Below are 15,789 nucleotides of genomic sequence, written 5' to 3' on the forward strand. Positions count from 1 at the left end.
ACATGATCCATGTCTTCAAACATTATTATGTCCCTGCTTAAAAATAATAGGCTTGCTTGATAACCAAGGAAAACCTTCCTCAACCTTACTTGTTACTGGCTTCAGTATCGCAATCTTTCGTGTTTCTGATTGATATTGATACTGGACCTTCTTCGTTCATACTGGATCTCTCTAGACTACATATATAAATAATCCAAATAAACAACGCTTTTTTCTGACTTGTTCGAGTTGTTGTTCAATAAGCCATACGTCCAGCATATAGCAACTATTTCAAACACAATGAATCTAGGCTAATGTCCTATTGTAATAATATATTTCTGGAGTGGAATCATTCGGATGAGTATTTTGAGAGATTCTTTACATATGATATAAAGTCGATCACATCCAGAACATGTTTTCATAAACTTTCTACACCCTTAGTAGTGGAAATAGAGGTACATCTGCTTCATCTTCGACAATGTCTGATGAAATATGTCTTATGCAAATCTACTTCCGAGATTGGAGTAATCGTTTCCCTTTCTTATAATACAATGCTCCCACCAGTAAGATCTCTTATTATCATTCCGTCTAAAATAATAACTACATGGTCAAAAGACTTTCCTTTCGATTGTTAAGCTCTACTGTAAGAAAACGCGATTTTTCACTGGTATGATTGTGTACATTGAATGACACCAGGGCAAAATATGAACAAAAGAAAGATATACACGAACACTAATGAAAAAGTACAAGGAGAATTAGACCAGATGTTCCGGAAGAGTAAGCGTCTTCTGCGTCTCAAATGATGACAAGTTATACAAGAACGGAACCAACAGGCAAACTAACGGAGCATCGGATATCTGCAGCTTCATCTCGCACAAAGAAACAGAATATTTATAACATTAGAGACAGTATATACACATGGGATTTCAGTTCGAGAATGAAGCTGCTCACGAATAAATGCGAAATATAATCCCTCGCGAAAGATAAGTGATTTACAGTACAATATTACCAAACGTGACTGTGGCATATCTTTTCCCTCTCATAAAATAGACAACTACCGTAGAGAACTGTTACATCTCTCGTCACTCCCGCTGAAAACACTGCTACACTATGATACTCCCCATCATAACATAACTAACACGGCCTTTGACATTTCTTTTTCCTGCCATAGAAATCAAACCTACCATATAGGATGGTGGTTGCATAATAAAGTTTAACTCATTATACGTTCTGTATCATAATTCTGTATTAAAGATTCATATTCCCTTATGTCCCTTTGGTAAAGTCGGTTTTAATCATCAGATGTTTTTGGGGAAATCGTTATCGTGCAGGTTTGACTGTAAACAGAAACAAAGATTAATGTTCTACCCAAGATCTTCTTTCATAAGATATAATCAAGCGATGTCTCAAAAAAAATCTTTAATTTCCTTCAACATGTAACATACATCTTTGGTAATGTTACTCCGGCAAAGACAAAAAAAAACAGGACCAAATCAAATATCAGCTCATGTGCTAAAGCTATCCCCAAAGGTACATTGTTCGTGTCGTCTCTAGCGGTGCGATACGCCGTTTGAGATATTCTATTAACTCCTCAAACATTTTCCAATTTTCCAAGCTGTCTCATGTAGCATGAGAGCGTGTAAATTTGGCACATATATATCTTAGATAAAATGTAGGTCACCAGATACATATATGTATATTAAGCTTATCTATTTATAGGTTTATAATTGAGCTGGCCACACAGTGAGTGCTTTATCAACACTGTTAATAAGACGGAGAACCCATCACTCATACAAATCATCAAATTGCCTAAAAGATTAAAAGAAAAAACTGCCACGAAGACAAGACAACACGAATGTACAAGTAAAACCCTTTAAAACAGTTTTAAGTAAAATCGAGAAAAAAAAACTGGATAACTAGCTCGAACGAACTGTTGATTGTAGATTTACATAGTTCACTTGTCGATTTAAGAGAACCATATGTATTGCTGCCGTAGTGTATCTTAAGGTCTCGTAGGAATATCGACTGAGTTCGTATACACTAAAGCGTTTATTTTACAAATGTTAGTCATTCGACAACCGGGCTCTATATTTAAACCACATGGTCAGGTTTCATGCAAAACGTAAACCAAACAAACAGCTCCAAAAACAAGCTGTGATACGAACCTACTTTGTTGTTACTGTTTCTGTTTAAGATAACGGATATGCAGTGTTAAAATATCCCGAAACGTTATGGTACGGAGTTTAACGTTCGTGGGGAAGTAAAGTCAATTTCTGTTGTTCTAAGTGATTGTTAAGTAGGAAGCAGGAGGATAAGGAAGAGTGTTTCGATTTTTCTGGCCTCAACCTATGTCATTGCTTATACCTTCAAGTTTATGGATACTTTTCATTGCTGATATATACATATACAAGGGTCGTCGGAGACGGGTTATGCTCCCTGAAGGAAAAACAGGAAAAATAACAAAGGGCAATAACTCCTACATTATGTAAAATGGTGTAATAACGCTTGTGCACTGCACTTCCCCTCGTCGAGATCTATATCTATCTACCTATGAGATTTTATGTTGATACCTCTTATAGTTTTTATGTTATTCTCCGGATAAAATTATAATGGACGGACGGACGAACAGGCGGAAGAACGGAGAGTTCGGGAGGATTAAAATGTGAAAAGGTCCTCCTTCATGCTAGTGGGCTGCTCCACACAATTACATACCAGTAAAATGGGTCTGCCTCTGAATACTTATAATAAACATAGAATTTTGAAATATGTTGAATTAGTGGTGTCCAGATAAAGCTTTCACAATAATATATAGGTTATAAATGGGATTTATATAGAAATTCAACTCGATACTCTCAAACAGCAACATTTGCATCTTGCAGAATAAAATTCAAAACAAATATACCACTGGACTCTTATGTTGATTGTCTTTTACCTTAGTTATTCGTTGAAGAAAAATAAAACTATTTTGCTAACATATCCATTTGAGTCTACACTGTAATAACGTTCATAATGATAGCAACAAAAATTTGAGAAGCGAGATAAAACTGCTTACGCAACAAAGAATTAGACGTACTGATAATTTCATGGTGATATGTCATGCAGTTCTATCGCGTCCGAGCGGAAATTCATCTCTGATAATGACCTCTCCTTGTTTCTTTGACTCTCCCGTGAATATGGGTTATAAACAGATTCTAAATATTTGGAACATGCATGGATTCTGTAACTAAAACCCGTTGGAAAAATAAGTTATTTATACTAACGTGGCCGATGTTGATATTAGCTTGACACCAGAGCCTTGAGGTGTCCGCCAAAACGCCATGTGTACATATCGACCAAGGCTTGGATGCTCTCCAGTTGGAATTATTTTATAAATGCTTCACCTGCTGATACTCCAGGCAATATCGACCGCCAACCAGAAGAGATTGTGTTACATTATTAAACCTATAGCGGTAAAACGCTGCACTCATGCCGTCAGGTTGTCATTTTCATCGAGTTCATACCTATGAGTACTAACTGTGACCCTCTGTTAACTGACTTTGTTTTGTTTTTGTTTTGTTTTTTATGAGAGGCTTACTTTATCGAAGAGATCACACAATGCTTGCAAAGTCGTTTATATTTTACTTTGAGATATATTGATGACGTCTTGTCTTTAAATAACAAGAAATTGATTGGTTACGTTCATCGTATACATATACCAAAACTGGAAAATTAAAGACACGACATACTCTTCTACATCAGCCGTTTATCTCGATCCTTTCCTACAACGAAACCAACATGGACAGCTGTCCATCAAGCTGTTTGATAAGGGTGGTGATTTCAACTTCCCTGTTGTGAATTTTCTATTTCTAGATAGCAATAAATATCCTAGCATCCCCAACATATAACATTTACATGTAGCAGTGTGCAACTGATATTTATAACTCAATTGAGTACACTGCAACTGAACTTTTTAACTCAATTGAGTAAACTGCAACTGACCCTTATAACTCAGTTGAGTAGATTGAAACTGACGCTGAAAGTCCCACACTGCAACTGACCCTTATAACACAATTAAGTAGACTGTAATTGACTCAATTCAATTGAGGGGACGGTTATTGACCCTCGCGACACATTGATGACCACAACTCTTCCACTCCTAGACAATTTTGAATATGATGTTGTCTTTGCTCTCCTTAACATTGTTGACTTTAAATCATCACCGGCGTTCTTTTACTTATCATAGTTTAGATGCACGCTGTGCCTGACTGCGACATTTCCTTAATATACAAAGTAAAAAAATCTATATGTAAAAATTTACATTTTGCATTACAACATTACAACATTAAATCTGTAAATCTGAATTCATACATTCTAGATCACATGACAGTCATATGACATCATTTTGTCTCAATATTGACCTTTATTACGTCATTACTTTAAATGTCATATCGCTTTAAATGACACACATTCATTATAGCTTAACCTTTATAATTTAGATACTCGCGATTTCTATAAAGCTCTTCATTAAAAAAAACATGAAAATATGTTTCGACAGTATCTGACAAATTCATCCATGTTATGGTTATAACATTATTTATATTGTCCATATAAATGCAAATATAACCAATAGAAACTATCGTGGGAACGTCATTCTTTTTTTCTATCATATGTCACCGAGATTTCATTCATATTGGCAATAAAGTCAATCTTGCAATTTAAATCACGTGATCTAAATCAACAACAGATGTTATTGATAAAGGTAACGAGGCGTACCTCTCCTCGCGAGATCGCGTGCTTTCATGGTCTTCGTTTAATTCATTATGGTTATTTTTATTATTCATCGTTTAATGAAATTTTGTATTAATTACAGTTTTGCCAACACGCCCGGTTTTCATTGACATTTTTTCACTCCTTGAGTCGTCAACTCATTATAATTGTACGTCATTTTCAAACGGACCACCCCTCTCCTTGGAGCAGTCAATAAAACTATACTTGTCAAACTTTGTTTCTCTTTGATCGACCCAACCCTTCAAACCTAAACAAAACTGACAACTGTAGAATCTGTTCTGCAATTGATTGACATTTTAACAAAAGACTGTTTATATCATGTTCTTTTTAAATGTATCTCGTGCCATTTCTTTCGAGATTTTGCGCTTTCAAAACCCATTGAACCTTTTAAAGCGTCAAAATTCCTTTATCATTTACAGATATTATCTTGAATGAAATTAAGGTCGAACTTGTACTTACATATGTTATTTCTTAATATCCTGCGAGTTAACAGATTGATATTTACCTTCAACACTCAGATACAGTGATACAATGAAGTATAATTCCCCATTTAAACAATTTTGGATCGAATACTGTGTAGTTTAAAATCCTTTAACCATGGCCTCTTTACTACAAAAGTGAAACTACTTCTCGAGGTCGGTCAACAACCAAAGTGGAACTAGACTAAGTTTTTGCCCGACAAGCAAATATTTATCAACCAGCGTTTATTTATTTGAACGTCATTGGATGTGAACATATCTTGACATATGATAATGCTCTCATAATTTGTAACCAGTTGTATAAATAAATCTAGCGCTTAGATAAATATTTAAACCGTATACCGACATTTTCACAGCCAATTCCCTTCATTAATTACAGCCCACTGTGCATACAAACAGATGTGCATATCAGTGTGTACCTCAAATGTATACTTTGCCTGAGAGGGGGAAATTCAAATAATATTTTCCTACTTTTGACAAACAATTGATAATGTAATTTCCCTGCCTGTTCACCGAATAAATAGGTCATAAATGAGCACACAGAGATGACAATACTTGTAGATTGGCACTGAGAGAAAAAATGCACACCGTGTTGCTTAATTCTGTAAGGGGAAAAGTAAAATATGCGATCTCTTGCGTCATTTTTGAGGTTTTATGACCGTACAGTATTTCAGTTCATATGAAAACAGTGTCCTAATGTAAGTGGTCACTCATGGACGTTGATATAGTGTAATCACACTTAAATGTCATTACATAACATGGAAGATTGGCAACCAAACCTGTCACGGTTTACTGACAATTCACTAATTGGCCTTGATTGCTTGATTTATTTGTTGTTTACGGATACCATTATTGATATGGCAGGTGTCGTCGACGAAGCAGAGGACGCTTACACTCTGGAGCACATGGTCTTATTGTCCTTTCTAAAGAGTCTGTGTGTAAATCTTTGTTTTGTTAATATTTTCGCCCTCATAACATCGATTTTGAAAAATAAGTAAATAAATAAATAATTATATATGATTTAAACGGTTACAGCAACTCTCCGACGCTTGATAGTTTGTATAAGGAGGATACCCATAGATACGCAACTAAACATGTTTTACGACTCAAATATTAAAAAAAAAAGAATAATATTATAAACAAAGTGGTGTTGCTTTTAAACATTAAGGTCAACATTAGTGAAAATTTAAGCAATCTTTAACATCGATCGTGTTATGAATGATAACAAATATTTTGCAGGTAAAAGGTTTCCGACTGGTCCAAAAATCACAAATATCGCCTGCCTAAATATGTGTCAATATGCATAAATAAATTCTGACTAGCAATTAACATTAAAAGTCTTATCAAATGGATTTTAAAAGTAAAGAAAAGAAAAACTTCACGCCTTCATCAAAACAGAACAAAAAGTCACGCCAGCAAGCTACATCACAACTGCTGTCTGAATCTAAGATAGAGTTGTGTAATACATACAGAAGCAGCTCTGTGATCGCTTTGTTTGCCCATAGTAAAATTAGAATGGGTTGTTCTAGGTTATAAAGAGTACAATTAAATTTCCTGTTCAATTAGTGGTAACACGCACGTTTACACCTAAGTGAGAAGAAAGCCCCTGGGATGTTCTTACAAACACATTGTTTAGTAAAAGTCCAACCCATTACTATCTAGCATAGCTCGTGTGTAATTAGGAAAGTGCTAAACACCTCACCACTATGACCTCGTTTAATCCTGACCTTTGAAATAAGTCGAAACTTCATGGTGTATGTTTCTCAAACGTATATAGGAGAAACAAATGTAAGAGAGTAGCATTCCTTCCATTTAATAATCTACCTAAGTTGTCATTACAGACACAAAATTGTTTATTCACGAAGATCATACAGGTGAATAGAACCCAACGTTTAATAGTTATTTAGTATTATACACAGTATAGGCAAATAATGAGCCAAATTGCTTCTGGAAGGTGTTCATCTATCTTATACCTCGTCAATGATGCTATATTTGTATTCAATTCCCTAAAACATTCCTGAGTTTTACTTTACAGAAAGTACATAAGAACAGCGTGAGTAGGTGCTTGAAAAAATCGCAATTGATCCAGGCTTAAGTGCACGATATCAAGGAAACACTTTCGTTGCAATTTACCACGAAATGAGTGGTGTTGACGGACGAGAAACCTCCAACAAAGCATGATTTACATACATAAAAGTCTGTTATCAAAAGGTTTTACGTTTTTGCATGTTTTTCTATCAAGGTAAACAAACAAGTTTTGTCGCCTAATAATTCTTTTGATTTTGATTTTGGAACATGTTTGTTTGATTATAATGACAACATAAATATGTGGTATTGTATCGTTAACAAGCATTTAGCAATAAGGGTCAATCAAATCAAAGAAAAAAAAACGAAAAACGTGAAAGGTGAAAAAAAAGTTTGGTTTAGACTATTTGCCTGCAGCTTCTATATCACACTACTTATAGATACAAGATATAGGGATGGGGAATGAGAGTCGCAGCTTTTGCTGTCTGTGGTGCTGGAGTGGCATGCAGGGTTTTCAATCAATGTGTTTGGTGTTCCTTTCTGTAAGGTGTAACACGCAATGAAGTATTCTATGTTGTTCTACATGTTTTAAGTATTTGATAGAGCAGTTAATGTGTATACATACACAGAATAAATGAATTCGTTCCATTAAATTGATAATCAAAGTATTAAATGTATAATCGTTAAGCGAAAATTTAAAATCATCCTGCAATGTTATTTCCATTCTCGTCAAATACTGAAGCATACACTGAAAGCTAAAAGTGATACAAAAAAACCGTATTTAAACATATCATCAAAGTATGTCACCGAGTAAATCAAGTTGAAGTGTATCTACAAAAACAGCAAATAAAGCCCAAGTATATCAACACAATCCTGATTCAAACTCAAAATAAAACAATTTAGTTTCCACCGTAATTGATATATAACCTTTATGCACAGATAACACTAATCCATCACGGGCCCACTGTGGATATGATTACATTCATTAAAAACTATACAATTGTATAAAGATTTATGGAGATGCTAGTGCTATTGACGTGAATCATCACGTGGGCATAGTACACAATGTAAAATGCATTAAGAATAGTACACCTTCATATTCATTACTTAGCAATGTAAACATGATCTTACGCAAAAACCTGTGGAATTCACGACTGTTTTAGCCTCATTTTCTCAAAAGAAATTTATTGTTTTTTTAATATACTAATGATGCATAAGGATGAAATTTCATCTTTTCTGTTTAATCATCAATTTTTTTTAATCGTTTTGGAGATGTTTATCTGCACTTTTGTTACATTATTAGCTTGTCTAATTCCTTGCAAATCGTAAGAATGCCGTGATGGACCAGATCAATGAGAGCTATAAGGTAACTGATGAAATTCATAGCATAGATGATATTTTTTCTAATATTCTTCACACTTAAGAACACGTTAAAATACTTTGAATAAGCAATCGCCATTTTGGACTTTCGCATATTTCGTTTATTGCTTTATATGAAGTACATATTCATCAAATTGTTGTAAAAGTCTGTGAGAGAAGAAATACCTAAACAAACCTGAAACATGTTACCATCATAAAACACGCTGATGTTTTGAGTTTGGCACCGTAAGATCTTATTTCAAACATAATGGGAACTTCTTTCGATCTAACACGAAGACTTGAAAATTTTCATTACTGTCGATAATTCACTTTTCTGTCGATTTATATTTCACAATCAGTTTGTCAAAAAGGTCTTAGTTTTTCCGACATGATAAGATATTGTATTTTCAGATTTTTAGATATGTAACATTACAAGCAAAATATCAATATGAAAACGACAAATACTTGCAATGCAAAAAGAAAATTATTTTAAGCAAGACAAAAATGTGTCCCAACGGTTACCCGACTCAAATGAATTCAAGCATTCTTGATCAGCTCAATGTTTGATAGAAACAAACCTCTACGAGGTGAATTTAAGCATTCTTGATCAGTTCAATGCTTGGTAAAAATCAACATCTACGAGGTGAATTCAAGCATTCTTGATCAGTTCAATATTTGATAGAAACAAACCTCTACGACGCCTATTTAGAGAAATCCTAGATTAGAAATTACATTTCAACACTGGGCAAAACCAAGGATTAATAATTCATTATCCCTGAATGAGACACTTATACGTAGCCAAACGGATTTTCAACTCATTCTACATTCTACAAATTTTCAAATATGTCAACGGGGCAAAACTCGAATAAGATTGATTCTAGAATAGGTTCAGGTGATTCGAACCGATCCCAAAAGAATGACAAAATTGTACTTTATATTGTTCCCAACATCCTTCATCGCAAAATGTAAAAACAAACAGTACCGAGAAAGGAAATACTAAAATATGAAGAATATGTCAATCTAACCTCAAACTCTGTGGAACGAGAGCAAACTATAATATATAGAGGAAAGAAAAGGGAAAATAAGACCACGTGTTTTCTGCTTCTTTGCTTACTATCAATCTAAGTAATTAATGTCACGTTCTCAAAATGCGAACAAATGGTGTTGTATCCTTTAAAATCAGTGCAGCTGTACTACAGAAATGAGACCGAGCGGCTATTGATAGGTTATATAGAGAATCAGAATGAATCAGGTAGAAGGCATCATTATCATCATCATCATAATAATCATCCTTACCAGCATCATATCAGCAGCATTAGCAGCATGAATAATTCATGCCACAAACTCTTTCCTATGGAGTTTATAACAAAGGAGACGAATGATCACCAAACATTAATGATATAATTTGGTTACAAACACGCGGCTATCCGATAACATATAAGTGTACATTTACGCTTAACGTCATTTCATGTTGTGTGTTTTGTACTATTGTGCTCATTACAAGGTTAGAACAAGTATAACATTAACGCGATATGGAGAAACGTTATGTTATGTGCCATTTTGTATGATGCAAGGATACAACGTCATCATAACAAAACATAAATGTCGTTGTATATCTATATCCAGTAATGCGTACCTAAGAAACATGACAAATTCCATTCATTAAAGTTATTTTTAACATTTCCTATATTTCTTTAAATATGCAACACAAGCCAAACATGACAGTTGATTTTACAAGCTTTGACATTGTATCAGGTTGTGTCCAGTTGTGACTAAATCAATCCTACTGTGTAGTAAATAAGCAATTTGTTTTATTTTATTACTTTATGTTTCGTAATTTAACGTCAGAATTACAGCTAAACATATCAGTCTTCAAGAGAATATTGTCTTTTTTCTTTGCAAGCCGCCTACAATGATAAAAAATGGAATTTCATTTGATTCCGGTATGACCAAAATCAAACGCCATTTTGTTATACTTGCGGATGTTCGCGATGTTGGGTTGCTGTGTTTCCGGTGATGAATAAAAATCCAATAGTTATAATGTTATTTTTGTGCGTGTCTCTCTCTCTCCTTCTTGACAGCCCATTTATCACTTCATTTCTATTTAGATAAATGTGTCGTGCAGAAATCATTATCGGTATATTTGTGTACACTTTTCTATATTCTAGAAGAAAAAGTATTTCATTATCGTAATGATGAAAGCATACAGAATATGACTAGAAATATCAACCGGAAAAGGGGTAATTGTTTTCAAAATTCAACATCGTAGATTTGACGCCTTCTTGTAGGAAACCTTGGTTAAACAGAGAGATTAATAAACGTATATCAGGCAAGGAAATAAAGTAGCCAATCCGATTTTATCGGCTAAAAACACAATAAATTGGCTTGTTTCAATTATTTTTTTTTTAAAAAATGCATCAAATTAAGAAAGTGGTTCATCGTCAACGGTACATCAGCCATGTACCAGTCTTTTTTTTTTTCATTTTGTATCCTCATGAAGAATCTCTTGCACTGAAAGTTTGTGTCAAAGATGTTTACAATGGCAATGTGATATGAACGTTCTGACACGTTTCTCAAACTTATGCATTATATATTACTTTTTATTGAAGAAATATGAAAATGCGACATAAACGTCGAAAAAATAATAACCTTTTCTCTTAACAAAAAAAAAATTGCTCGCTGAATTCCTGGAAGTATTTTCGTGTCGCCCCGTTGCAATGAATCCAACAAAATTCTTCTTGATCTCATATCGATTTTCTTCGCTTGTAAAAATGAAATTTTAATGAACAGCATTGCAAATGACAGCTATTTTGTTGCAAAGGTTGTATCCATAGACGCGTTTAAGTAAAACGTAAACCAGTTTCAATATTGTCTGCTCTTGATAAGTGTGCCAATTTTACAAAAAGAAAAAAGATTTCCAAGAAAATTGTGTTTTCTCTGAAGATCATGCTGGTGCGAAATTGGGTAAGTGATATGGTTAAAGTCTTGCTGGACCAAGAATAAGAGAATGTCATCAAAAATTGGGAAGTAATTTAAGCTACACGCACACGTCTTTCGCCTACGCGTCCGGTTCGATACCATATAGAGACGTGCAAAGATATGGGGTCATCTGCCCGATCACACAAGCTTGAAAAACTTGTTTTGCAATTGTTGTAAAGTCAATCAAGTTTCAACAAACTCATGATGTCTGCAGTTTGCAGAGCTTCCTGGAAAATATATTTGTTAAATCTCTTCACCAGCAAAAACTAGGAAGTCAAATCAAAATGTTCTCGCCTTGAGAGGCCGTTCTCATTAAGAAAACTAGCAAACTCTCCATGAACGGTTCACAATATTCTAAAACTCTGTAAAATGATATCCGTTTATAAGAGACCAACTCTGCCATTACAACAATCCTATCAAGGGACCACCTTTTTAAAGCGGTCAATCCCAGTTCAGGACTACTTACATTATTGAGTCATCAATGACCTCTTAAACTGTTTCATTTCTTTATCATTCTAGAATTAAGTGTCTTTCAAAATGTATTAACCCTCTGCAGACCACATTGAATAAGGCAATACCATACTAACCAATTTTTACTTGTAGACGTTACCAATTCACTCTGAAGCTTATATAAAGTCGTCTGCATAATGGAAGCTTATGAAAAGAAATAAAACAGTAAGCAGAAACACTAGTAATAACAGATTCCGTCAATTATGGCAAAGCACTTGTCAGTTCTCAGCTTTACTTTGTATCTGTCTCTTTGGTCATATTATTGATCTTTCCAAAGCCGATAATAAGAGGTAAAATGCACAAGACAAATAAAACTCGCAATCGTTGAATGACGGAGTCTTCGTGGAATCTGATATTCACAAGTTTCCCCTTCACTATTAGGTATTGTGTGTGTATGTGTATTCCAAGTAGGTTTATCACTCAAACCCACGTGGTCTGCCAGGTGACGTTAATGATATGGAGGCTCTTTCTCGAATGTATGAGTTCCAGGGTACTCTGGTTTCCTCCCTACAATAAGACCCCCTCGTACGCTTCAATCTGGACCAGTAAGAGTGATTGATATAGCATGAGAAGACTTGCTTCGCAACTGTTTTAAAATAATATAGTTTAATCTTTAAAACAAACATGAAGTGTATAAAGCATAACAGATACTTTGCTATTGTATGTTTAACCACTGGTGGTCATTCATGGTAATTACTTGTCATGTGAATAACACTAGCAAAGGAACGATAGAAAAAACTAATCCTCCAGAGCACACTCAATGATCAAAGATAAAGAATATATTAACACTATTTTAAAATCCAGTCAACCTTCACGAGATCCAATCATTATGGGTAAGGTTATTTTTTTACATCATTTGCAGTTTCGTTCAAACAGTCGAAATGAGAGAGTATTACACTGTCCATTATGGAAATTTCTGTTGCGTTATATCACTAACAGTGGTATTAAGTAGGCTTTGATATTTTGTCTTTTCTTTAAGATGATAACATATTTCTTTCGTTCTTTCCAGATTTTTTCTTAGAACATGTATATACCTTACCGTTCCTTTATTGTATACCGTGTACCAATATCGAAATGTCACATTACTTACTTGGGTTGACCAATATTGACTTGGCGGTTGTTGTCGATATGCACAACACCTAGTCGCATTTCTCCTTGTAATTTTTATTGAATTTGAGTTTGGAATTATGATTATGATTCTAATGGCAGGTTGATATTTCCTTTGTTTTTTGTTTTCTTCTTATTATTATTATTATTATTATTATTGTATTACAAACAATGGGTTTCCGATGAACGACATGACATTAAGACTCATACATACGAATTTACCTATCTTGAATACTATGTAATAGAATGATAGTTGTGTTTTAATAAGACCAATTTATCGAGTAAGACTTTTCATTCATGCTTTAAGCTTGTGTAATGTATTGAAATATCTTCCTATAAGAGGCTATGAAATTAAATCAATATAATATTCTTTATTGCAAAAACAATAAAATTCCAATGTGAATCCATTAATGTTCGTTATTCAAAAGAAAAAAACTATTATCAACGATAATGATATTTTTGTTTACATAATGGGCTCGTTTTCTCGTTAATAATCACTCACAATAAGTTAATAGACGGTGTCAATTATTTAGAGTGGATGTTAGCCTTGTTTTGAGCTACTTAAGGTCATAGGTCAACAGCCAACAGTCACCGACAACAGTCATCTGTAAGACCATGTTCTTCCTAACTTTTATGCAATCTATCTTAGCAGTAAGTCGTAACAAATGAGAAAAAGTATTACTGAATTTAAACACCACAGCTGGTTATACTAATATTAAGCTCTCTCTAGTAGCTGGAATTATTTTCGAAACCAAAAATTAGGACAAGTCACTCAAGCGACTTGCCGTGTCTCTCAGAGATAGAAGTTAAACCAGATGGTTTTTATTGTCAAGGTAATTTTGAATAGCAAATGTATAGTAAACATGTAAATATGTGTACATGTAGGAATTAAGTTTATTTCCATACAGACAGTCAGACAAACAGAGTTATTTGAAGTCTTAACGCGGTATTATTTAGGCAGTCAACCAGACCCAAATGTGATTAAGTTAGTTTAAAGCAGCACGGGAGGCATATCGTTAGCCAAATATATTAATCAATAGTGTCGAAAATTCCCAATAATCATAAATAATGTAGGTGTTTCCAGCAATTAAGTCGATCTTTATCCGTTTACTGCCTGTGTTACCTTACCGGGGAGATCTTACAGGTATTGCAATCGTTCCATGTTCGAAAACACGGTTGTTAGAGTTACGGGTTATATTACTCTACAATGTAATAACACTTAAAACGTTGTGCAAAGTGTACATATTGTAATGGTATTTTATACAATATCATGATGTTGTTGGTATTTAATACAATGATATGATACTGGTGGTATTTTATACTATAAATATGGAACTGTGGGTATTCTATACTGAACACGTGGTACTGTTGGTATTATATACTGAACACGAGGTACTGGTGCTATTATATACTGAACACGTGGTACTGGTGGTATTCTATACAGGACACGTGGTACTGGTGGTATTATATACTGAACACGTGGTACTGGTGCTATTATATACTGAACACGTGGTACTGATGGTATTATATACTGAACACGTGGTACTGGTGGTGTTATATACTGAACACGTGGTACTGGAGGTACTATATACTGAACACGTGGTACTGGAGGTATTACACACTGAACACGTGGTACTGGTGGTATTCTATACTGAACACGTGGTACTGGTGGTATTATATACTGAACACGTGGTATTGGTGGTATTATATATTGAACACGTGGTACTGGAGGTATTACATACTGAACATGTGGTAATAGTGGTATTATACACTGAACACGTGGTACTGGAGGTATTATATACTGAACACGTGGTACTGGAGGTATTACATAATGAACACGTGGTATTGGTGCTATTATATACTGAACACGTGGTACTAATGATATTATATACTGAACACGAGGTACTGGTGGTATTATATAATGAACACGTGGTACTGGTGTTATTATATAATGAACACGTGGTTCTGGTGGTATTATATACTGAACACGTGGTACTGGTGGTATTATATAATGAACACGTGGTACTGGTGGTATTATATACTGAACACGTGGTACTGGTGGTATTCTATACTGAACACGAGGTACTGGTGGTATTATATACTGAACACATTGTACTGGTGGTAATGGTAAACATTGCAGACATCGCACAAGTTAGGCCATGACTGCAAAAAGTTTACTTTTTCCAAAAATGTTTGGACTATTTATAAGATCATAGCAGAAATTCAGTGAAAATAAGTCACTTGCATTATTTTACCGCAAGATGTATTGCTACATTTAAAAACATGAATGTGTTGTGTAAAGCTGCTGATGTGATGCGGATGTTCTCACAGCGTGCAATTAGAACTATTCAGTTCAATATTCGTCATAGCCGTGGGCTACGTGTAGGCAGGTGTTAAGGGATTTATGACAAGTGAGCAAAATTAGGATTAAAGATCATTTGACAAGTGACCTTTAACAAATAGGTGCGTTCGTCTCAATATCTATTTAAATCAAATCCTGTATCACGCGAGATTACTTGAAACATTCATACAAGTAGGAGGCAACTTGATATTTTTACAGTACCAATTAAATATCGCAAATCTG

General features: G+C 34.4%; 2 protein-coding genes across 2 annotated transcripts in view; both read right to left on the bottom strand.

Annotated features, from left to right (window-relative positions):
- Positions 1-15,789, bottom strand: part of LOC132554578 (guanylate cyclase 32E-like) — a 50,689-nt gene that overhangs the window by 34,216 nt on the left and 684 nt on the right. The gene's annotated exons all lie outside the window — the stretch shown is intronic.
- On the bottom strand, positions 11,768-15,349 carry LOC132554536 (uncharacterized). Its single transcript, XM_060218861.1, is given in 3 exon segments — positions 11,768-11,815; positions 14,738-14,851; positions 15,188-15,349. Coding segments are annotated over 3 exon segments (324 nt in total).

Source organism: Ylistrum balloti, unplaced genomic scaffold (genome assembly GCF_031769215.1).
Source record: "Ylistrum balloti isolate Yb309-2 unplaced genomic scaffold, AGI_CSIRO_Ybal_v1 Utg370416, whole genome shotgun sequence".
Lineage (NCBI taxonomy): Eukaryota > Metazoa > Mollusca > Bivalvia > Pectinida > Pectinidae > Ylistrum > Ylistrum balloti.